The following is a 25,763-nucleotide window of genomic DNA, read 5'->3' as shown; positions in this document are numbered from 1 at the left end:
ACGTGCATTATGTAGATTGTTTTGAAGCACTTCAGTCTGTAAGTTATGGTGACTCTTTTTCTATGTAGCATAGTTAGTCAGTATGAGGACAGTGCATATACACCTATGCACATAATGCACATAATTCTAGATTCAACACACCCACAGTAAGGGCAGAAAATGAAACTGGTTGGAGCAGATAGAAATGTATGTGCCTAATGTGTATTAATTGATAACTGTAGCTGTGGTACTGCTTCTGACTGTAACTGTTAAACCATGGAACCATTGAGTGAAGCCCTAAGAGACATGAATATTTTCAGAGAGCTATTTAATGCCTTTTCTGAAGGCCAGGCAGGAAGTCATTTGCCCTTCTACTCATACACAGACTGCAAAATGGATGTTTGTGTCTATGCTTATTACCAGTAACTTTTTAACGTGATCATTTTGTTTGATGACATGTTTCACGCCAAGCTTCTTGATAATTTCTGCTCTCATTTTGGTGGATGTGTTACTTCCCTTTCAGAAGTCAAAGAGAAGAGCTTCCCATTGGCTATTGTGAGCAATTATGTAGGACAAGCATCAATGGTCTTTAGTCCAAAGTCTTTGATGCAGTGCTTACTGGTATCACACTTCTGATGTGGAGGTGCAGGCATGTCAGGATGTCTCTGCTGGTTCAGGAGCCGGCATTGCTTGTGCCCACTCCAGAATGTCCGCACACAAGGATTCAACAGCATCCAGTCGCTCGATTTGCACCAGTTTGGTGAGCAGTTCTGGGATGCTGTAGCCTGCCGTGCTGATGCGGTCAAACAGCTGCATGCCATCTGTCATGCCGCCAATCTCATCCCGCTTCAGCCCAAAGCTCTCGGCGAGGTGACGCCATGTTTTCACTATGGCTTTCTCTGTGTTGTAGGTTGAGCTGAGCATTCGGCTGGTCTTCTCCAGGCAGTCAAATGGCAGCTCTGTAGGGCTCAGACCTGCAAAGGGAGGGGGGGATTGTCAGGTGGCTCTGGGTACAAGTCTTGACATTTATTAAAGTACAACAGATTACACTGTTAGCAATGAATACAGCTAAAATCTTTAAGTGATAGTACATGATTTTGTCTAGGTCCAAAGTTACTACTGCGTATTACCAAATAAATTCTTCATAATGACAGTAGGATATCATAATTAGGGTAAAAAGTTGCCTGGAAAAGAAGTAATAGATAGGTTGTATGAATTCCCATGGCTCTGCCCTTTCCTTCAACAATTTACTAGCTGTCAGAAAAAGTATATTGCAACTATGTCCCTAGTGAGCAGCCCCATTAATAAACTTCTACACGTCAGGCTCAGTGTTTGAGCTCCGGAGACACCTTTGACCCTTCCCTGAGACTGTCACCAGCAGCTGCTGAAACATATCTGTAATTGAAAGTTGCCCTTGTAGGAAAATGAGAAGTGAGGTGAAGCAATGATGCCAGATGCAAGCATAAAAATCCCTGCAAGTGCTTAACTGTCATTACTATCGTGAATCTCTAGGGAGGATTTAACAGTCATCCTGTGGGGAAAAGGCTGTTTTCTCCTGGACATATTTTCTATGTATTCACATTCAGAAAACAGAGGAGAGAACCAGCTATAGCATTTTTCCCAAACCAGACTTTCACTTCTGCAGTTTTCCTGCTTCTTACCCATCAGAAATAATCTGATGGGAGACAGAGCTCCCTGAATTACAGCATACTCATAAATGTGCACACAAAGTGTGTGTGTGTGGAAAGTAAATGGAGTCACATCTCCTGTTCTGCAGGGAACTTAATTTGTATATCCTGCTAAAACAGTTCAGGCAGTCAAATGCTAAACAGGGTTAAAACACTTACAGCCTGGAAGCACCACATTTTGTTGTGAGATGTGGGACAGAATCTAGAGAAGCAGAGTAGGTTGAGACTTGTGTCTTACCCTCAATCCTGACCCTCCCCAAATCACACTTTCATATTTGGAACTTTTTAAAATCTGTTATCTAAAGAAATAAGACCAACAGGTTTCCTCTAGATGGGGAATGCAAAACTGCTTCTCTGCATCTTGGTCTGTTTGTGTATCCCAACACAGCCCCCCACAACTCTTCCTGCTCTCCACAGGAAGGAAGGCCATGCACGTGCCCGGAGAGAGGCCGTGGCCTGCTCCAGCCCAAGCCCAGCCTGGACAGCTCTGTGGTCAGGGCTGACCACAGGGTTCCTGGATTGAATACAAAACTGCCTACAGAGTGTCTTCTTTGGTTTGGGACTATTTTCCATGGATAGCCAGAGGCCTTTCTTACTTTATAGCAAATGCTTGTGATCTGATTTCATATTTTAACACAGGCGCAAATTGTACACTCACCTTCTGCAACGTCACATACGTTAGCATACACGTCAAGTATCTTTTTCCTTCGACTTTGAATCTAAATGAGAAGAGATTTATTTCATTAATTTTTCAGTTACAACATCAGACAATTAGCAGACAGCAGTGCAAAGTCTGTGGGACCTCTCAATTTTATGGGGTCATCACACAGTGTCCTAAGGGTCCTTTTCGAAGACTCAAAGAAAATGACACAGCAATTATTCCATGATGCATAAATATATTTCTAATTTCACTTGGCACTGCTAGAGATCTTTCATTTCAACTTCTAGACTTTTTTTGAGAGCAAGTACTTTGCTCCAACTCCTGAGAATGAGGACAAATTCAGTACCATATATGCAATGATGAACGTAGGGATGTCTAGATAAACCAGGTCAGGACTGAATACAGGGAGTTAAATTCAGACTGAAATTGCCTTCTTCCAATAATCTAAGAGGACTGTAGAGGAGGGGCTCTTCCTTTCTGTCTGTTGATGTAGACCTGCTTAGTGCATTACTAATTAACTGAAATATTTTACAGATAGATTAAGAAAGAAAAAAGCAAAGTTTTGGAGAGGAAAAATCGGAGGGTCCAGGGGGATCTAGTAATTTTTGACAAGCAAGGAACAAGACTGAAAACCTGACATTTTTCAAGCTAAAAATGGACACTTTTATATAGTTTCATTTAGCAAAATATTCTCAAGTTTTGGCTTTGGATTTGATGTGGAGTGAAAACAAATGTCAAAATGTCATGAGCTCTCAGGGACTGAAATTTTCTTCCCTGAGCCAGCTCTCATTAGGACTGAACTTTCTGAAAAGCTGTCTTTTTGACAGGACTCTAGCATTATCTCCACAAATTTGTCACTTTTCACTGCAAACGAAGCTTGAATAAAAGCTCTGCTTTCAGTACTTTGTTTTGTGGAAAGATTTCCCTCACTTTATTTGGGCAGTGAAGGGCAAGGTGCATTAATGATGTGGATTAATGGGCTTGCAGCTGGAGAGCAGAGCGTGGCCGCTCCACCTGCAGCACGAGCGCATTGTACCGTGGGGCAACGCACTGCAGGCGCGGAGTGTCGCTCGCTTCTTCCTCCTGGAATTTACGTGTGCTAAGTCTGTCATGTTGCCATTGTAGGCTTGGGTTACCTGTTTTAGAACCTTGAAAACAGGAAATTTAATGGGGTTTATTAAAGCTCCTCCTAAGAAAACTATTGGGTGCTTGTTTTCATTCTCCCTCCACTTTTAGGGTAAAGAAGCAGGTTAAGTAATTCCTTGAAGAATTATGCAAGATGCTTTTTTTTACCAGAGCCAGAAGCTGGGGGGTTTTTAAACCTTAAGCTGAAAGCAAGCAGGAAATGTTTAGCCTGATGATCCTCTGTGTGGCTGCACATTGCAAATGAGTATTTTATAACTAGGAAAAAGAAGACTTGGTTAATAGCAAGCCTCTAATTTTCTTTATCCCTGTCTAAGTGCTCTGAGTACTCTTTCATGTGCTAGTAACACCACTTAATTCCCAATCTGAAGAAAATTACTGCTTTTCTAACTTCTGGCAACTGGCTTAAGTGTGACATCTTAGGTATGGAGTAGAGAATCTTGATGCAATCTGCTCTTTCATTGAAAAGTCTGTCTTCAGCCTTGTCAGCAGTCTTTAGTCCATGAGGATGTGTTAGAACAAGTCTGGAAGAAGTAATCCATGCTTTAGGTGCACTTATGAGCTACCTATCTAAATGACTCTGGAGAATGTATCTATGATATAGGGTCTTTCAAAGGTAACCTGCTTCTTATGAAATATTGTGATTTCATGACTACCCAAGGTATATTATCCTGTTTCAAGCCAGTGCTTACAGAAGTATCATAAAGTTGGATATTTAGAGAGACCTCAAAAACCCAAACTTTAAAGTGTGAGCATTGAAATAGTAAGTTATTTTCAGATGGTCATAAATATCTACAACTACAAAACCATTTAACTTGTACTGAGATTTTGTGTGTCTGATCTCAGCTGAAAAGTGGTGTGTTTAACAAATTTTGAGCTGATTCTCCCAACAATTGAAAACATGCAAACATGAAAAGATGCATTTTCAAACCTATTTTTTCTTAAACCATATCTGATATTTGATATTAATGATGTGATCTGGACCTAGCTACAGCCATTTTAAAATGAATTAGAAATACTAAAAAATCAGAGCAGACAACTTCTTTTTAAGGGTAGTTTGATGTTAACACAAACTGAAAGGTTGTGTGGGTGAGGTGTGGCCTTAACTGTGCCTTAAAATACTCCAAGTGAGATAAAAAAGCCCTGAGCAGTACACGCTCAGCAGGAAGAAGCAAAGGTCTTCCACAGCAAAACAGTGGATTACAGTGACCTTCAGAGCACAGGAATCACCTTCAAACCATGTGTGTGTTTTTCAAAATTCCACATGGAAACCAAGCACCACCAGATATTATTGAGAAGTCTGTGCCGTGGAAATACCAGTGCAGCTGGGTCAAGGTATTCAGATGTTCTGCTGTCAGCCAAATCCAGCCTGATTCATTATTTTACTGTCTTAGCATTAGCTATGACAGGGGATTGCTGTTATGTGGGTGTTTTCTTTCTTGAAACTATAAAATATAATACTCAAAAAAGCAAATTAGTTAGTCTCGTAGAAAATTTTACTTCTATCCCTGAACACTATACGTATGCATGTATGTCATTATGCAAAGGAGATTCTATAACAGATTTGTCTGGAGAAGCTCTTGTAATTCAGTCTGATCTACCCTACTATGAATTTTGAGGGGTTGATAATTTATATATTTTTTTCTTTAAAAAAAGTAGAAAAAGGTTCTCAATTTTTAAATCTCAAGGTAGCCTTACCCCAGTTGATTTATTGCTTGTAGAAGATTTATCTCTGGCCAAATGCACTAAAGATAACAAGCATCTCTCTGGAGTCCCTTGCTTGTCAACTGCAGCTTCTTCATCACTATCCATGCTCCGGCTTAAAAGTCGTTCATTCTCAGAAGATGCATCATTTTCACTGTAAAATGAAGAATATGGTTATCTTTGTGAAGCCTCTCATGGGTTGACTCCACTCATCCTCTTTTTGCTTCCTGAGAGTAATGAAATAAAAGTGTTTTCCATGTAAAATGCCTTTCCTCTGAAATCTTGTGAATGTACACCAGCCCAGTGTGTACGTGCAACGCCCACCAAGCCCCACACTCACAGGTAGCTTGCAAGAATCCTTTCACAGAGGGATTTCCCAACTGAGGACAGTGTTTAGCCCACCCTAAAAATGTTACCCAGGCAGGTTTGGCTGCTGGGCAGAGACAAGATGAGGAAAACTGCCACACCATGCCATGCAGATGATGCTAGGGACAAGGTGTTCCCATAAGGCCTGTAGCAGCTATTTTTACTCTTCCTGCCTAGAAGGGAAGGGGAATCTCAGTGAGGCCATGTGAGTGAGAGCTGCACTCCAGTCCCAGAAATTAACCTCTCAGAAGAGGAGATGGAGGCCAAAGAGCTGATGAATTGGTCACAGAGGGAATGGGGAGGACACAGGTGTCTCTTCAGAATGTCTGCTATTATCTCTTAGAAACCAGAGGTAAGAGCCTACTCAGGCATCTGGTCTTTGCCCTGCTGCAGCAACTTGCCAACATACCCACAAATTTGTTAATGTGTTCCACTGTACCAGGATGAATGACGACCATGTGCCTCCCCATTTCAGTGAAACTGGCAATATATTTATCTTTTACCCACCTTTTGACAGCCTTAGCTGGAGTTGCTGTAAGTTTTTCAAACTCTTCTTTCTCAGAGAATATCACAACATTATCTGTAGAACAACAATTAGAGAAGTTTAAATTGGCAATAAGTTTCCAAACCAGTGCCTTATGTCAGAAGTTAGTTCTGCTGGCAACCCACTGACAAAATAAATCTCTCTGCTATTTTTTTAATTGCTATCAGAGGATTAAGTGACATTCTGGAAGCACAAAAACTAGTATAGGCAATTCGCCAGTAAACGGATGAGGGTTTTATATACTCCAAAGGAGAAAATGTAATTAAGAGAAAAGTATTAGGAATACTTAAGCCCAGTGTTGTCTTGGATAGAAAAAGCAAAACTAAAACAACTTGTACCTTGCACTTCTTTCTTCTCTTCTTGTGTGTTAGCCTGAGCTTCGACGTTTTTTACTGAGTGGCTCTTGCAACAGGCTAGGATATATAAATATAACACTAATTATTCTCTGAACCTTTCTAAAAATAACATTTGCAACTAAAATTTTACCTACTGAACAATTACCTTGAGCAGATGGCTTTGTTTTTACAATGTAAAACATGATGATGAGGACAATGGCAATAGCCATTATGAAGATAGTAGACATAGCAATTATAAGAGCTGTAGCCAGATGTCCTTGTCCTGAAAGATCTGCTGGAATAAAAAAAAAAAAAAAAGAAATGAAGGAGCAACTCTTAGAATCAGAGACTAGTTAACAGTTTGCAGTCTGTCTATACAAAGTTTGCATAATCCTTTAGTTGATCTGAGTCTTAGTTACTTTGTTAAGCATTGAAAAACTTAGTGTTGCATCTCAAAGGCAAGTTAATTAAACATTTCTCAAAATTTTGATATTTATGCATAAACCAGTTAGTGGTATTCATTAGGAATATTTGATGGTACGGTCCATCAGATACAAAGATGTAGGAAGTGGTATTTTATTGTGGGAAGCTGTACATAAGCAAGTGTAGAAGCTTTTGTAGCACTGCATTCTTGGAATCAGCGTTGACAAGACAAAAACCAGTAAATATACAAAGGGAATAAGAGCTAAAATGACTGTTGATAACTGTGGCTGTCTCAAAAGCTCTAAGTTAAAAGGAGGACACAATGCACACATAGAATAATGGATGTTTTTCTAACAGAAACTTAAAAAGCAGCATGGCTAAAAAGTGAATTTAAAGTAAGCTAGGTGAAAAGATATTCAGAATGAAAACTTGGATGCGAAAGGCTAGAATTGAAAAGGTGTGAAAGGATGCAGAAAATTACAGATACGCTAAAAGGCATGAAAACTTTAATTTCTCTGAAAATGTGATCCTAACAGTCATGTTTTCAGACAATACCAAGAAGAACAGCATTGTCAGTACCTCATTAACTGCACCTTTCCCGTTTTGTCTTCTCAGATTCAAAGATTTTAAAAGCCAAGTGATCGTGCTGAAGAACTGTTTGTGTTACTTCAATAAGAGACTGACCATATTTGTGCATAAAGTTATTTTCACCATTCTAAGCTAAGCTTTGCTGAGGCAGAGTGCTATTTCTGTAAAGCTACAAATAATGAGCTAAATTTATTGCTGACATTACTGGGTACAGCTCAAATCCTTTTTATGTTCAGCTGACAAACAGCAGTGTTGATTAACTGAGAAACAAAAATGAACTCTGAATTATTTCTAATAGCAGTTCTAGAAATCTGGAAATAGTGACATTGAAAACAGCAACAGATCTTTTCAGTTTGGTTGCACTTTGTTGATGCCCTTTTGAAAACAAAGAGCTGCTAAATTAACCCTGTGAGTGCATTCTTACCTTTGTGAGCATGCTGGTAAGGTGAGAAAGTGCTTGTGCCAGAGGTGCTTGGGAAAATGGCTGAAATGCCAGAGTTAGAGCCTGCACCTGCAATATAAAAAAAAAAAAGTCATAAAATTCCCTTGTTACTTTGTCCAGTCAAAGGAATAGGTTGGCTCAAGGAAAGAGAGCCTTTACTTGGCTTGGTTGCATTCCCATTTATTAGCAAAGGACCCAAGAACTACTTGCTCTTTGAGATGTCCCCAATCCCGAAATGTGTTACTGATACACTGAAAGCTGGGTTACAGACCATGTTTGTGCACACTGTCCAGAAGGAGTGAAAGTCAAACTCCTGAACAGATATGAACTCAGAAGAAAATGCCAACTGTTACACATAGATTCCCATGTTATGGATCTGTCCTGGGTAGCAGAGAGTTTTTCAGGGTCCAGCTGATTACTCAATTTACAACTCACTCCAGTATTTACAACTGCAGACTGAGACTCAGCTGGTAGATTCATCAAACTAGTGCATCTCACAAGAAACCTTCACTAGCAGCATCACTGTAAAGCTGGTATGCAAACCCTCATGACTCCACAGGAAAACCTAGGGAGAGTGACAAATAATGGTGTTGATTGCTTTCTGTTCCATGGAGCTGTACTGTCATAAAAGAGAATTTTAGAATTTCCTGTAATGGAACTGGGCAGTATGTGTCTTATTATCTCTGGTCATTCCAAATCTATATTCTGGGGAGAGTGAAAATTCAGTGAAACAATAAATGAAGAAGTTATAGGAAAACTTCATCCTGTCAGAGGGATGAGATTGTCCAACAGGGGTTTCCAGGTCTAAATTCTACAGTCAAAGTTAGTCTTTCACTTGGCGTCATGCACCAAGTTTTCAAAGCAATAAACCAAGTAATAAAATAACATATTTTGACAATAGCAAGCAATAGTGCATATTATTTGGAATAAAGCTGTTTATGGGAATGCTTTTAGATAGGAGGGTGTTTGCACAGTATTACAAAACAAAAATATTAGGGTTGGGAGTAAATGTTATCTTCCTTCTCAAATGAACTTTAATGCCATTGGTTAGTATGAATGCAAACAGCTACTATCAACAGACCCTGAAAATCATTTTCTGTCTTGGAGGAAGTATGAAATTCCTCCTGCTTTGTATTAGTTGTCTGTGGAAAAAGTCCAGTGATAATTAAATTTAGCAGTCCTAAAGGCAAAAGGCTGTCCCAGTCATCTGGTAAGGTGTGCACAGCACATGGCTCCACAAGCTGGTTTGGCAACTAGAGTAGATGAGAGCTCACTGTGCCCTTCTTTTGACCAAGTAAATATTCAAACAAATCAAATCACCCGGTAAAATCAAGACAAGAAAGACAAGTGGTCTGGAATGGTCTGAGAAATGTTCTATGGTGAAGAACAAAGCAATATGCACATTCTTCAAATGAAGAGAAATGGTTTTTTAAAAGAAGAAAAAAAGTACTATCTAAAATAAAACGTCTGCATGTTGTGAATGAGAAATGTACACCTAAAGAGGCTGCAAAGTATGAGTTGCAGGTGTCTTCAAAAGACATTTTCTCTAACAATCATAAAACTTTCAAACATCATTTGTTGGAAGGAAATTATAATTATACCATAATAATTGGTATAAAATACCATTATAATTGGTATTTTTTCAAACTGAATAAGGGTTTTTATTCGGTTTTAAACATACTAGTTTATTAATCCAGATGCATTTTGTATTTTGAAAAGAAGGCTAAGACTTATTACATAAATCTTGCCTGTGGTCCTTTCTCTGTGACAGATTTCTTTCTAAGGAGAATTCTAAGAAGAATTATGAGCTCCAGAAACTGCAATGCAGTAAGACTATCTAGGGATCAGTAAATGAAGCTGTCATCTGCATGTAGTGGACATTAAAGACAGGTGATTTGTAAAATTTTCAGCAATTCTTCACAAAACTGAAGTGAATCAGCCTTGGTCATGACCTCTGTGTTTACTCACCGTAGCTGGACAACAGAGGAAATTTAGCAAATGGCCAGAGCTGTGGCCTGATACTCTCCTTCATGTTCATGCACAGACACCAGGCTTATGTCTATTCTTGCAGCCCCCCTGGCAAATCCAATTACAGCCAATTGGAATTCTGCATGGTACCTGCAAGCTGCAACAAGTCCACAATAGCTTCTCTGACACTGCCCTTCAGTGAGCACAGGCAAGCTGTGCTGCTTTGTCTGCCTGCAGTTTAGCTAACAAGCTTCAGCTCACCTCCCCAAGTGAGTTTTAGCAAACTTGCTTCTCTTTTCTCTCACCTGAAACATGAATTCATTGAAGTATTTCTGCCTAATAACCTTTCAGTCTCTTGGTATTGTTAGTGTCACGTTTTTCACCCATCTGTGCAAGGTAGCACAGGAAGGGTAAGGAGGAAGGTCACCACTCTTCATTCAGCATCATGATCACACTTCACCCAGCTCCACCCCACACCAGGGCAGGGCGTGCTTCACCCCCTCTGCTGTGCACAGCAGCGAGAGCCTTCAGCCCCAGAGCCCACGGGTGCAATGTCCTCGGCATGGGAACGGAGCCACCTCGTTTGTTCTGTACTGCTGGCATGGCAAAATCAAGGCTGGTGCTAGAACGTGGTGGCCTTTCACACATGCCTGGGAGGGACTTAGTCGTTCCACGTATTTTAAGCCTACTGTCAAATTTAATAATTTGGCATATCCATTATGAGCCAAAGTTTTTCTTTAGATGTGGCTTAGAAGAAAGTGCCAATTCATGCACCTGCGCTACAAGAGGAACCAAACTGCCACCTTCTGTTGAGTTTCAGTTTATATCCCTTTTCTATGAGTAAAAAGAAACAACTCATGGCTGCTGCTTTTTCCCAGTCAGCACCACACCATGGCCGCAATGTCAGTTGTTCCTGTGCACATCCAGTTTTGCATCCCAACCACATTATTAATTCTGCTTTCAATATAGGTGACACATAATCTGTAAGGACTTAGATACAGCTCAGGCAGAGGCATCCTGAGGTGTTATAGAACACCATATGGAAACAACCCTATTTTTTAAATAAAGACCGATGGCTGTAATGTAGCTGTGCAAAAGAGTGGTTTATATTCCTAGACACCTGTATGTAATACTGTAGGAATGTGATAAAGAAATTAGGAAAGAAGTTTATCACTGGTGGTTGGTCAACTTTTGCATTATAGAAGTTTTTATTCAAAAAAATTGTGATTTAGTTGTAAATTTCTTGGAGTCTAAACAATAAAAAAATGTTCCATACTTATTGTTTAAAAGAACAATTGAATCTGTATTCACTTTTGAATGTTTGGGGACTTTTAAACTCAAAAGATAGCTTTAGCTTAAATTACCATGCAGCTGCCTTTTGTTCTTTCAGGAAACAAATACTGGGCATTAAAATACTTTTTTTTGGTTGTTTCAATGAAATTACCTTCTGCTTTATGTAACAGACTATTCTAGTTGTTCTTGTACCTTGAGAGAGAACTTACAATAAGAAGTAACAAAAAAACCCACCAGATTTATGAGAGGAGGAGGGAGAGAGCACAGGGAAAGGAGGTTTTACCATCATGCCCCCTTGCAAGTGTTTGTGAGTGAATAAAATCTGGTGCAGTAGGAGACCATATGTGCCCCTGACATCTGTTGCTGTGGGTATCAGCTTACTGGTCCATTCAAAGGACTGATGCTCACAACCAGCAACAGATTTTTTTTTAGTCTATTTAATACTTAATAACATGCTATAAAAATCCCCAAAGTCTGTACACAACAGACTGTTGGAGTGATCACAAAATAAGACACATTTTAAAAACCTGGTGTCTATATGTGTATCTGTTTGGTGCTTTCTCCTGATGCATCCCTCCTCTGCCAGGCATAGTCCAGCTATGAATAGCACAGACAGGCTGTGAGTGCCATCACTGAGACTCTTATGGGCTGGAGTAGGATAAAGCACACATACAAGTAAATAACTATCAAACTGAAATATGAGATGAAAAATAAATTATGCTGAGTTGAAATTCAATAAAAGTAGACAGTTTATGGCTGACAAAGTTAAAACTGGATTTTAACTAAACATAGTCATAAATAAAGACCTAGATATGTAGAAAGCGGGGGTCAGAACTTTTAAATAATGTAAATCTGTATTCAGGTACTTAGGGGAAAGGTTTGCTTTCAAACTTAGGAAAACAACATTTCAAATGGAATTCCTGTGCTCTTGGAAAGTCATGCAAGCTAAAGCAGCAGTCACATCCAACCTGCTTTCTGAGGTGCCTACATATGACTTCAGGAACCAAACATAAACCAGCTCTGAAAATATCACAAAAAATAACAGGTAACAGAACATATCCTAGGCACTGGAGGATTGCCTGAGTGATCTTTATTTTACAGAATACTAAAAGTTACTCTGATATTTTCTGGAGTCACAGGTAGATACTTCAGTTAGGTAGGCAGCTATTACACCCAGAAGAGCATGAAGTAAATTAATTCCTGAGAATGAAACTTCTGAAAATGATGATAGGAAAGTTCTCCCCAACTTTTGTTTTCAGTCTGGTCAATCTCTCTGAAAGTAATCACATCACATAAAAGGAATTTTTATTTCTGCCGTGCTTTCTATAATGTCTACAACTATTTTATTTCTCTCTCCTTTTGCCAGGGCAGGAAAGTGATGATGATTATGCGCCACATGGCCTTAATCTGACAATTTATTTGCATTGTTGAATTTTTTTTAGGACTCACGGGGAGCTGTGTGAACTGCACAGCACTGGAAAGTCATAGACAAACACTCCACGAACTAAGCCTCTGTCCAGGAATTCAGTGTTATCACCCCTTTCTCTGTCAACATGCAGGGGAAAACTGCTATTTAAGCTTTGCTGTCATGACTTTAGAGCATCATAAAGAAGAGAACAGACCTGCCTGGAGCTGGTCTCCCATTCCCCAGATGTCCTGATGGCCAGCCCGTTAGAATGGGTGGTCCAAGGCTGCAGCTCTGCAGGCTTTTCATCTCCTGAGCCCAGTCAGAGCAATCCTGCAGAGACCTGCAGTGCCTCCCATGGGCACGTGGTGCTCACTGTGGGAGCTGCAGCTCCAGCACCAGTGAAAACATCAATGCCATTGGAGTGGTTTTATTGGGAAGAATTGCACCAGGACCACTTAACCTCCTGAGGGATACCTGAGCTCAGCTTTCCTAGCAGCTGAGGACAGCAAAGCCCACATTTTCTTCTCAGATCCCTCCCCTTGGAGGCTGATGGCTGGAGCTGGCCAGTTTTATCCTAAGATTAGGTTCCTTTCCTAATATGGGCAAAACCTTGAGAAGAAGAATCAGACCACACCACCAGTGAATAATAAAACACGGCCTTCAACATTTGTCCCAGTACACATGTGAATAGGAAATGGGTGTTCAGAGATCAAGCAACTCAGAAAAAAGAAAGAAAAGTATGTTAGTTCCAGATAACAAGCCTATTTGTTTGTAGGCATAATTTGAAACAGAAGGAAAAAAGGTCCTGATGTTGATTGTATTTCAAAAGGATAAAACTGGAAAGGAATGGAAATTAGTGATTCAAAGAATGGAAAGTTAAAATAAAAATCTCTGAAATAATTATTTTAACTAATAAAGTGGTTTTGGCAATAGGCTTGTTTGTGTTAAGCCTTTCAGTTAAGGAAACTGAGTTCTGAGTCTCCAGTACACGGATTTGGATGTGCCCCCCTGATTACAGCTCGTCACATGAAACATCAATTGTTAGTCAATTGTTCCATCTCATCTGTTTAGTTATTTTTGAAGTTCTAATGATACTATGATAAAAATAATATTTTATATATCTAGATGTCATTTCCTCTCTGGTATTTAAAAAAATAGCCTGACCACATATATTTTCCTTTATCAATATTTTTCTTCTTTTTTAACTTCCCAAGCTATCACTGGGAGGTGTGAGACCTAAAAACTTACACAGGTTCGTTATTGTATCTCTTTTCATATATAAATCCAGCAAAAAAAGGTGAAATAAAATAGCTTTAAGTATTTTATGCACATACACACTTATGAATATGTACAGTAGATTAAAAAGAAAATCCTCAATCAGTTGCTGAAGTTCTCTAGACCAATAATATGTGAGTGGAAAAGGATTTGCATATTTGATGCAATTGTGTAAATTCAACTTCGAAGTAAGTGCTCCTAAAGTTAGTGTAGCAGGGTCTGATTTTTCTCCAACATTTTTGAATTGGAGTGAAAAATATCAAAGTTTGAAGAGAAGGAGAGTTAATATACATAATTTAGAGTTTCAGCTGCTAAAAGACAAAATCTCTTCCAGCAGTAATTGTACCTCTCTGCCAGAGAAACTCCATATATGGCTAAATCTTCTGTCTTTTGCATGTACTTTTACACTGGATAAAAGAAAAAGAAAACAGAAAAAAACCACCCTACATAGTCAGAGGCCTGAAGTAACTCCAGTTCCAGAGGTGTTGATGGAAAATCCAGCACCATTAACTGTGGGAAGCCACATCTTGGTGTGGTTTGGTGTTCATTACCTTAATGGTTTGATTTACATGGAAAACCTGCCTCCCTCTCTTTTGCAGTGCTGCTCTTTATCACAGAGGTATCAGATCCCCACTTATGCCAGCAAGGGGCATTGATGACTCATGATGTGCCTCAAGCTCAGCTGAAGCTCTCACACATTTGGCGTTTCACTTTGCTCAGCACAGAAGCTCCTGCACAAGAGACTCGAGGGGGCTGCATGTTGAGAGGCCAGAAATCTTACACAGCTGTCTCACAGTGCACAAGATGGGGCAAACTGTAGTCTTTGTGGTGATGTTCCCCTTCTTCACAGTAAGAAAAAGCTTTGCTGCTACACAACACACATTGTTATGCTCATGTGTGCACAGCCCCTTCCCCTGTGTGCCCGCTACCCACATGCTCTTACTGAAGCCTGCTATTCCTCCCAGGCTGCAGAACTGTTGCTCCCATCCTTCAGACCAGTGAGATTTTCAACACCATAAACTAGTGACATGTTTGCCTCAATCAAACCTCTGGCCTCTGTGAATCATCTCCCTTTCTCCCCCTCTTTCCCATGATATTTTGTGTTATTTGTGTCTCAAGTCCTTTGAGAGGGAAAAAACCCCAACAAGGTGACGCAGGCCCATCAAGGAATTTCTTTCTCACTTCCAGTCCTTTTTACACTAATATTTCCAGATGCTGGGACATGGAGTGTTCATCTTGTGTCCTTGGCCATTTCAAGTTTTATTGACTGCACATGGGCTGAAAGATATTTGCTTACCCTTTGATCAAACCCAAATACTTTTTTGCCAGATAAAATGTGTCATCTGACAAATTCCCTGAGCAAGTTTCCATGCAGGGGCACATACCCCTGGACTTGGCCATCTGTAACACACAGTCCAGGCACTTCCCCAGCAAGGAATGTTTACAGCTAAGGAGAGCACCACTGTTCTCCCATCCCATCTCAGCCCTAATGAAGGCCTGAAACAAGATTTATCTGCCTTCATTTTTCTGTATAGAGTTATAAACTCAGAGCTTGTCACCCTGAGCTTCCTATATTGAAGCAATTTTCCATTCTCATTTCCTTGTGACATGCTGGGTCCCCTTTCTCCAGTGATGTGCTGTGTGCAGGAGAGTTTGAAGGAGCTCTGGGGGGAGAGGCAACACTGTAGTGTGGGGTTTAGGCTCCTGAAAGCTGTTCATTGCTATTCTGAAGTCTCCACAAAGGAACAGAAGATTCCTGGGGCCACTTGGAGTTTTCATACTGGGTTCTCCATCCTGACAGCCAGTTAATAAGCAGAGGTTGTTCTGCACAAAGGAACCATTCCTACCAGAATGCTGGTATTATCCTTCATGTGACAGAAACCACATCCTCTTGTTAAGGTTATGTGCTCGGAGCACAGCACTTAGATGAGTTTGGAATTTGCAAACCTCAAAAAATGCACTGTTGTGCAACACTGACATATCACCTCTTCTTTGCTCTGACTGCTATAATCTGATGACAGTGAAATGTGTGAAAAAGATAATCTTCTAATACCAGATTTTACACTACCTTCCACAGCAACAGGGAGCATTTCAGGGGGCTCCTGCAGCAAGGCTGATTTTCCAGCTGGAGTGCAAATTAATGCCTATGAATTGGGGCACTGCCATTCCAAATCGGGTTTGGAGATTCAGATATCATAAACCAAATTACCTGAGCTGATTGGTTTGAGGGGCTTGCATTTTGAGACACTTTCTTGCTTTTTGAACACTTGCAATCAAATGGTTGGCTTCATGGACTTGATTAAAATGGAAATATTTAGTGTTTCTAGGACTAATGTTTTCTTTTATCTTATTACCCAATCAATTTGTTGGTTTATGCACCTGCTTAAATGCCTCACAAAGATAATACATATTTATTCTTGTGTTTATCAAGCTAAAAATTGCATATAGTTGATCAGTTGTGCTGATCATACTTTCCTTACAGAAACACATTTCCTGTTGTATCTGCCAGATATCCTACAAAACATAAAGATTTCTTTCCTTTTAGGTGAGTAATAGCCATAAGATGTAGTACTTTCTTCCCAAATCAGTAAGTAATACCATGTCTGATACTACTAACAACCCATTGCAGCATGTGTTTGAGACAGACCATCAGAGCTGAGGAAGGGATTAATTTCCAACTAGCGGTTAGCGGTATGCATGGTTCTATTCCCACCAATGGGGCAGCCAGATGCAGCTACACCCTCTTACCTTATCCCCTCACATCCTACCACGACTCTCTGTGCTGGGTGTGGCTGGGGTAGAGTTAATTTTATTAGTAGCAGCCAGTATGGGGCTGAGATTTAGATTTGTGCCCAAAAAGCTGTTAATAAATCAGAGAGAAATCTGTTGAAAATCAGAGAGATTTTCAATATTGCTGAGCAGTGCTTACACAGCACCTTTTGTGGCTCTCAACTCACCCCACCAGTGAGGGGGCTGGGGGTACACAAGGAGCTGGGAGGGGACACAGCCAGGACAGCGGACCCCAGCTGACCAGAGGGGTATCCCACACCACATCGTGCCATGGTCAGCATATAAAGCTGGGGAAGAAGAGGAAGTGGAGCACATTCAGAGTGATGGTTGTTTGTGTTGTGAAGTCACCACTACATGTGACGTAGCTCAGCTTTCCTAGGGATGCCTGGATACCAAACTGCCCACGGGAAGTGGAGAATGGATTCCTTGTTCTGCATTGATGGATGTGTGTAGCTTTTCCTTTACCTATTTATGATTACCTATTATGTCTTTATCTCAAGCATTGAGTTATCTCACTTTTACCCTTCTGGTTGTCTTTCTGTGTGGATAGGAGTAAGTGACTGGCTGTCTGAGGCTGGACTGTCAGCCGGGGTTAAACCATGACCTTCCTACCCTTGTGTTCTCACTTACCTCTGCACCTTCTTCCCACATCTTGCATTTGGGTCCTCCCTAGCACCCTTACCTCATCTCCTAAACAGATGTTATCTCACCAAAACCACACTCCCCCTGCCCTTCACCCACTCCCACTGTCTCAGGCAGAAGGGCAGTCTCAGGGCTGGGTGGGTTTCTGCAACCAAGTGGGGTGAGCAGCTGTACAACAGAGCAGATCTTGGCATGCAACTCAGGGAGATGCCTCCTGACTGCTGCTGCTCACCAGGAGTTCTGTGACGTGGTGATTATTCCCTGGCTCCTCCAAGTTCTTAAACTGTAGGAAAGTGGTAGATGTTCATGTCCTGTCCTTTAAAGTGATTCTCAGAGCACCAGTGATACACAGTTCTGCAGCATCTGAACAAAGCAATCACTATTTATGTACATAAATAAATGCTCCGGGACCTTAAGCCCCTGCTTTCAAACCAAGCAGACAAAATATTGCAAATATTTTTCATGACCAAGATTTCTAAAACAAGAGAACATGGACAGGATTTTGGTTTTAGAGGCATCAGGTTTTGCTGGGGATCTACTCATTTTTTCTGGTTTTTTTGTTGGGTTTTTGTTGTTGTTGTTTAGTTTAAAAGCTTTTTGTCCTGATCTTTTCCAGATCCTCTGAGGGGGTGTCAAAGTAATTTGGTCATTCACAAAGAGCCTCATTTTTTTGCTTTTCTTTTTTTCTTTTTCACTTTCATTTTCTCTTTCTTTCCCCCTAAAGGAGATAGCAGTTTTGTGGGGGATTGCCTCTGCAGGACAGTGCTGGTGTGAGCTGTCCCTCTCCCCATGGCATGAGGATGGATAAGCCATTGCACATACATGGTATGCAAACCAACAGGTGCCTCTAGGGTGTCACACACACATTCATACATGATTTCCTCAATTAGCAAATACAGACCCTTTTGTCAGTGAAATCTACAGAACTAATTCTCTTATCAGTGCTGGCCACCAGACATCAATGTTAACCCGGGAATCACTTTGCAGCAAAAGGATATGAAAAGGTGTGATGGCCCTTTACTCTTACAAATTACAAATCTACAAATTGTCCCATGTTTTCTTCACAGGTGAACTGAAACTCAGTTTAAAAAAAATACAAAGACATGGGATTTCCTGGACCTACTGTTTAAGTAACCCTAATAAGTCCTTCATGGGATCTCTTAACAGATGCAAATTGGAGAACAAATGAGCAATAGTAGATTCTAAAACAAAAGGTTCTGATTTTTCTTCAGATGATAAGCATTCTCTCCCTTTGTTGGCAAGGCTAGTTGGAAGCAGAAATTGCTTAACTGGAGCTGGGTTTATTGTTTGAACATAATTATCATCACTGAAAGATTTCACATTGAGCTTCCAGATGATTTTAAGTCAAAACCAGATGAAGTGCATAGAAACAGCAGAACACTTACATTCCTTGGTGTTGGGAGGTGCCAGCAAGCATGAGTAGCAAACCATCCCGTAGATGTTCCGAGGTCTGTTTTCCAGCATGTAGTAACTGCAGTGAAGGGCAAGAAGAGGCAAAACAGTGCAAATTAATATGATATGACTGAACATGGTTCAGCAGCAACCAATTATATGGAGATAAAATCATTTAAAAAAAACTTTTATAAGCAATCCGAGGCAAAGATTGTTTTTTTTTTTTTAATTGCCTGAATAGACACTGTGTTTCTCTTCTTCCTTTCCTCCTAAATTGTAATTAATTAAACATCTAGACATGACAAGAAGTGGTAACATTGCCTAAAACAACATTAGTCTCCCTGCTGAGTTCAAGCTGCAGTTTACAGCATGCCCTGAAATAAGATTTTTCAAAGTAAGAGATGGCAGTTTTTTGAAGCAGGAATCTTTCAAGCAAGACCACCAGTTGGATATGGTTAGCTAATTTTACTCGCAAACACCATAAGAATAATCTCTGTAATCTTAGAACCAAATCTGAACCAGATCATAATAAAAAAAAATATAGGAAAAAAACACCCTCACAGGGCAAGGTAGATTAGGTTTTACAGGTTTGGTTCATTCTTTAAAATTTCCTTGCTCTATTGTATATAAATTAGTCCTTGATAGTGGAATTACAGTGTGAAGGAAAGGTTTTCATAATTTGAACTTCTGGGCTGCTAATAAAGTTAGTGCTGAAATATGGTAATTGGCTACTTAAGAGCTGGATCCACATGCACCCTAATGAGTAATTACATCAGAATCATACATATGTTGATGTAACATCATACTGTTGATGTTGCAGATATGTCTTTACAAATCACTTGTAAATCACTACATATTTTAATGAAGAGATGAATAAATTCTTAATTTATTCTGTGTAGACAGGAACTTAACACTACAAACATTTTATGCAACTGGGGATCTGCTTTCTGCTCTTGTATACCTGCCTATGCATGTGAAGTATGGGTTTTTTCTGGAAAATGTATGCATTGTTAGGAAATCACTGCTGAAACGGTCCATCAAAATCAGCTGGTGTACTGATGAATGACAAAGAAGAGATACAGGTCCAGGAAATGGAATACACAGAGATGCAAAGGGGAGATAAGGACTGGAGCAAACTCAGAGAGCAGGGGAACTACACATGGTTCCTCATTTTTTTCTTACTGGTTTTAAAAGATTCATCCTCATTTCATCCTTCAAATGTCTCTTGTGCCCCATGGGCCACTCTACCATTCTCTCAGGAGCAAAACTTCATCTTTCCTCTCTTATGGGGCATACATCATTTTAGGTTGCAGAGCAGTTAATAAATACACAGAAAAAGGCTGCCAAACCAAAAAACAAAAGAGTGGAAGTCCAAATATACATATAAATCTATGAAGAAAAATACAGGACAGTTAGGATCCACAGTCCAATAGCTGTGTGGGTTCAGGAAAGACAAACAATCCTTCTGACAATTAATTAAATCAAGGTGGTGGAAGAATTCTTGGTTTTCACCACAATGCAGAATGGTGGAGGACATGTAAAGAAAACTGAAGAGTATGTTCATGGGAGGCAACCATTCACTCACATGAGTAGGAAACTCTGCAGTTGCAAGCATTAGTGACTCACCCCCATGAAGTACTAGCAACAGATTTGTGTTTCTGGTTACTTTCCAAAGCACCAGATAGTAAAGGTAATGTTGGAGATATGCGATAGCTTTGTATCACCAACTACAGAGAAGTGCCCCAATAATGACAAAATGGATTTTCACAGTATTACTCTTCCACTATGATATTTATTCTTTCTCTCCTTGGCACCTGCCAGACTCAGGTTTGGAGGGGCTACAGGCAAAATCCAAGAATAGAGGCTAGACTGAAAACTGGACTTGTTTTCCTGCTTAACACCATACTGGTTTATCTTGGACTAGCCTTGGTGGTGTCATTCCAGACTCAGGGACTTGGACCCAGGTTTAGGTCTGCCCTCCCACCCTAACAGGGAGCCTGGGACTGACTGGAGCAGGAGGTGCAGAGGGGTGGGTGCTCTTCTCAGCAGGGGACAGTCTGCAGAGAGACATCAAGGATGAGAATCCTCAGTGGAGGCATCTGCTGCCTTAGCCAGAGCAGCAAGGGTGGGACTTAGTTTCATTAGAAATTAACTGGCTAAACCTTTTCATTCAGAAAACAGAGGAGCATTTACTCCTTCTCTTAAAACCTCTCAGAGAACGATCCTGCATTTGCTGCACCCTTGGACAAACACATGAAATGGGGAAATGTCTATGGCAGAGGCATTTCTGACTGCATTTAAAAAGAAAATGATCCCATTGCAACTCTATCTTGTAGGGGACTGGAGACTTACCCCAAGGTGAAAATAGGTGCTGGGCCAGCATAAGGAATATGTATTATTTGTACTTGACCTGTTCTTTCTCCTTATGGCCACTACCGAATGAAGACAGACGAGCAGGCTAGAGGGACCCTCGCTCTGACCTGCCATTGCTGCTTGTAGTCAGCTGTGATCTCGCTCTCACTCCAGGTACACCTAATGGATCACCCCATTGAGGGAAATAGTCTGAGTCACACCTAATTTCCACATTCTTAACCTGTCTATTTGGCAAGATGGAAGAGCTTCTGGACTGGGAGCAGAGGACAAAGCCTGCAGTGTCCCAGGAGGTTCAGTCTAGGTACCTCTAGAGTTCATGGGCAACAGGACTTTGGTTTTGAGGATCACAGCTTTGGAACTAAGCCTTTAAAATCTTCTCTGTCTTGCACACTTTCCTGTAAGCATGAATGACAGTGTTATTTCTATTTTATATGAGAGGGAACACAAAAAAGCAGCGGATGACCTCCTCTCTTGTACCAAAGGCTTCCTTCTTCCCTAAAATTGGTAATCAGTAATAGTGGAAAAAAAAAAGAAAATAGAAGAAAAAATATATAATTATCCAGCATTTATTTTAAGATAAAGTACAGAGGATGGCTCTTGTAACCACTGGAAAAGGCTGCCACTTCAGTGACATTTTGTCTGAAAACTTTGGTGCAGAATGTGCTATATGCTCATCTTTTCCTCAGGCTTCTTTACTGAGCTGGTGAAAAATAGCAAAGGGATGAGGTGTCCTTAAGTGCAAACAGCAGCATGTGGGCTGTTACCTTGGGCAGGTCTGCAGTGTGTTATGGAAGGAGTCCTCTGAAAACGGAAACCTTGTTTTTATCCCTCACATCCACTCAGGGGCTCTCTGAGGTTTACTGTCCAGGCAAGGAAGCACCCTGCCAGCTGCCACTCCCCCTGGTACCTGGCTGTCCCTGCGGCACAGGGGACAATAAGGACAATCAGCTACTCACCAGCCCTCTGCTCGGACACACAGGCTCTGCATTTCACCCACCATCACACAGGAGCAAACTCTGAGGACTCTAAGTAGCATGAGGAGTCAGGGCAGCTTCAGAGCTTGTTTTAGCTCATATTTAGTTTATCTAGAGAATTCCATCTATTCAAGCTTGGACTGAGAGGGTGTTTCTCCTTAACTGCTGGCTTTGCCAAACAATCCCAGGACCTGAGCGTTGCAGGAGGAGCGGCACACAGCCAGATTCCGGCAGACCAGTTTCTGCTACAGGCTACACCTGTGCAAACACGATGTTTTGAGATTTCTCCCCAAGCACCAGCTGTGCAAGCTGATTATTTTCAGCCAGCACCCTGCTCCCACCTGGGTGACCTCATTAGTCCTGACAAAAATTGCAAACTAGCAACTGTGACCACTATTTAAGTTTTTTGCTCTTTATGATGTATGAGGGGAAGTAAAGAGGGAGCTTTTTTAAGTCACATCATCAGTCTGTTTGGCTGGCAGCTAGACAAGTGCTTCGTTTTATTTGTAAACTGTGAAAATTTCACAAAGACTTACTGATAAAATAAACCTGGAAGCTTGCAGGGCCTCTTTAACAGAGCTGTGCTATAAGGAGTGTGGGTTATACAGCATCTGCAAACTGCACAAAAGCCAAATGTCAGTAGGAATTACTTTCTAAACCAAAGAGGAATAGTGGCAGAAACTGAGAAGGTATGTAAGGTGATGTTTTATTTTAGTGTATTTACTCACCCTACAAAAAAACATCAAGAGTACATATGTATGCTTGGGTTTGCAACTTTCAGATGTAATATTGTCAAGGATATACATATCCAATGTAGCAATTTCTTTCTCACCATTATTATGAGAATTATACTGAGTGTAAGAGACCATTACAAAGATGGACTTAATAAACAGAACCTATTTTAAGCCACTTCAGCCAGCCCTGAAACTTGTTTTGATTCTGAGCAACACTACACACACTACATAAACAGCCCCTCAGACTCTACTCTGTTGTGTAGAAAGGACCCGAGAGACTAAAATGCCTTGGTAAATCTCACTGAACAGCTCTGTTAGCTAATACTGTCAACTACTGACAAATGTGCCAGCTGTTCACATCTGGAGAGGAGATATTTTATGCCCCTAAACTCACCAATACTTTTGAAACATTTAAATGTATTGTTTTAGCAGAGATGAAAAAGTATAATTTACCAGCATTGTACCTACAGTCAGCTTTGACATGGAGAGGCTGTCAGAGATTTTGACATTAGAAAAGTACTTCCCAGTGCCTTGGGTAGAGCAAAGGTCCGTGGATAAGTCCTTACCCTGGGAGACAAGGACCACACTCTGCGTCATTCTCCTGGTCACCAGGCGTCATGACCGTGGCTCGAAAAAATCCCTCGCAGTCCTTGTGCCGTCGGCATATCTGGTACCCTCCTTTGGAAAACTTCTCTGAAGGGCAGGGGATGCAGCCATAGTCCTCATCTTTGGTGCCATATCCACATGTCTGCAACAACACACAGCCACTCAAAAGCAGTCTTGTGCTGCACACCAACTTCTAGCAAAGGAGAATGTCCACAGCCTGCCCCACTGGCCTTGCAGCACAAAGGGAGAGGAGTCTGTCATTTGGCCTGTTGGTGTCTATCCCAAAAAGACCATGCAGGGATATAAGGATGCAGCATGCTGTGTGCTGGAAAGGGAGAAGGGGAACTGGAGAATGATACTGTTTGTTAGTGCCTGCCCCCCCCATACTACTTCTATCATAGTCCAGCAAACTGTGGAAGTGAATTTCAGCTGCTGCTTGGATAGAAAGTGAACTAAAAATGGAAGAGTAGAGAAGACTCCTACAGGAGAAACACAGCTGCAGCAGGGCTATCAGCAGTTTCAGGCTAGGAGACCCCAGAGGGAACAGCCCAAAAGGCAATGTTTGGATGAGATTTTGTAACCTCTGAACTCACATGTCCCAGCTGAACATTACATTTAGATTAAATAAAACTAAACCAAACTGGTTATTTAAACATACTTGTTTGGGACTACCAACTGTGTGAAATTCTTGCAATAGGATGTTTATCCCATTAAAACCAAACAGGATTTCAGTAATTTATTTTTTTTTAATAAGCAACAATTATCTGCTGTAAATCAAATGGTTACTTAGGAACCATAATTTAAAGTACTGCAGAAACATCCAAGTTCCTCTAGTGCCGAAATAGCTTAGCGGGAGAGCAAAATTAACTTGTCAGTGTGAGAGACCAGCAAGCAAACCAGACTGACCAATTTATCACTCTGTATTGGAATGTCAGCCTCAGATTCTAAATAACTACTGAGATGAGAACAGACTAGCAGAGACTGTGTATGGAACTTCTACCTTTCCATTTTTACAGTATCCCTTTTAACAGGCTGCTCCTGGGATATGGATTGCTGGTGTGCATGCCAGATGCCTCGCCCCCACAGCACACTCGGAGGTGTGAGTGCTCCTGCTTAGGCATCCATAGCCTTCCCATTTCCTTTCCTACCCGTTACTTCCACACAACAAAGCATTTGGTTTTTTTTGCATTTGGTGCTGGCTACGTTCCCCCCAGCAGCAGCAGAAGCTGGTATTACCATGTAAGGTTCTTCACCCGGCTCGCACTTGGGGCAGTCATGGCACATTCCAGTGGTCTGGTTGTAGTACTCGTTCTCACCGCAGTTGGAGTATTCGGCACTGGCAGAGTACACCAGGGAGACCTGTCACCAGAGAGCATTCCAGAGCACTGTCACTTCCACTGCCATCGTCCTCCGTGCCTCACCCCCTCCCCTTGCACCTCTGCCATGGCTCAACAGGCAGCAGGGCCAGCACTGCAGAGTGAAATATGCCTAAAGCTCAGAAGCAGAAGTGGTGACACTATTTAAATGGAAGCAGACGCAGGTTTCAGCAACCTGATACTTCCAAGAGTTTCTCAGAGACTGACATTCATGCTTGTTGACACGGCCACTCCTTAAAACACTGAAGGCCATGGTTCCTGACCTGTAAACTCACATGCTCTCCCACACAAGCAAATGCCAGAGTTCACACCCTCATCACTCCCAGCTCTAATGAGCCTTCATAAATGTGACTGCAAGGGACAACTGTAACAACCAGAGATAATGCACTGCCTCAGGCTGTGCTTCATGTGATAGCCAGGCTAATGTGCTCTTCTAGCACTTTCTGTCTCTGCTCCATCCTGGGTTCTTCTCCTTCCCCCTCCTTCCTAGCAGCCATGGTTTAAACTGCACATTCTCAGATGTTTTATGGAATGAAAAGATCACTGCATTGAGGTTCAGTCCCCAGGTCATGTGTGGCTCTGCCACAATTCACAGGTGGTTATGAACAACCCAGGCAGAACCCTGTTATCTTTGCACACTGGAGAGACATGTACACACAGAAATACCTACCATCAGGAAAGGGAACACGTGAGTCCATTTACGTTCACCCAGGTGAGCCATGCTCTCTTGATATTTTACCTGAAAAGACAGAATTGGTGATTGTTTATGAACATGAGTAAATATTTGTGTGTGTTGCCAAAATAAGAACAGAAGGGCTCATAAGCAGAACAAAGGTTACATGGGAGCAATGCCTAGAGGTCTAAACAAAGAGAGGGGGAGATGTGCACGTGCAGCCATGCACACACACAGACACCACACCCCCTTACTGCACATCTCTTTCCTCTCTTTGAGAAGACCATGGCAGGAGGGGATCCATTTTTACAAAAAACTGTGAAAGATAAAGAACCAAGTTTGAATTCTGGCACCTCTTGGCTTGC

At 41.2% G+C, this 25,763-nt stretch overlaps 1 protein-coding gene across 1 annotated transcript; it reads right to left on the bottom strand.

The window, feature by feature from the left end:
- Positions 1-633: 633 nt before the first annotated feature.
- On the bottom strand, positions 634-25,458 carry EDAR (ectodysplasin A receptor). Its single transcript, XM_041468552.1, has 11 exons — positions 25,396-25,458; positions 24,586-24,708; positions 23,310-23,491; positions 18,656-18,741; positions 7,856-7,942; positions 6,587-6,715; positions 6,424-6,498; positions 6,049-6,121; positions 5,170-5,329; positions 2,326-2,386; positions 634-953 (listed from the first exon to the last, which is right to left on the bottom strand). Exons 1-11 carry the CDS (start codon positions 25,444-25,446, stop codon positions 634-636), a joined length of 1,347 nt encoding a protein of 448 aa, XP_041324486.1. The 5' UTR covers positions 25,447-25,458.
- Positions 25,459-25,763: the final 305 nt, after the last annotated feature.

Source organism: Pyrgilauda ruficollis, unplaced genomic scaffold (assembly GCF_017590135.1).
Source record: "Pyrgilauda ruficollis isolate IOZ18807 unplaced genomic scaffold, ASM1759013v1 scaffold22, whole genome shotgun sequence".
NCBI classification, from domain to species: Eukaryota; Metazoa; Chordata; class Aves; order Passeriformes; family Passeridae; genus Pyrgilauda; species Pyrgilauda ruficollis.
Note: the sequence above shows the minus strand (reverse complement) of the source record. Positions and strands in the feature narration are given on the sequence as shown.

What these genes read in the sequence shown, in the direction of transcription:
- EDAR (XM_041468552.1), bottom strand. Translation starts at nt 25,446, where the DNA reads ATGGCTCACCTGGGTGAACGTAAATGGACTCACGTGTTCCCTTTCCTG. An exon ending in AACAAAGCCATCTGCTCAAG is followed by an intron (nt 6,499 to 6,586) that starts GTAATTGTTCAG and finishes TATATATCCTAG; the next exon opens with CCTGTTGCAAGAGCCACTCA. An exon ending in CCAGCTAAGGCTGTCAAAAG is followed by an intron (nt 5,330 to 6,048) that starts GTGGGTAAAAGA and finishes TTCATTTTACAG; the next exon opens with TGAAAATGATGCATCTTCTG.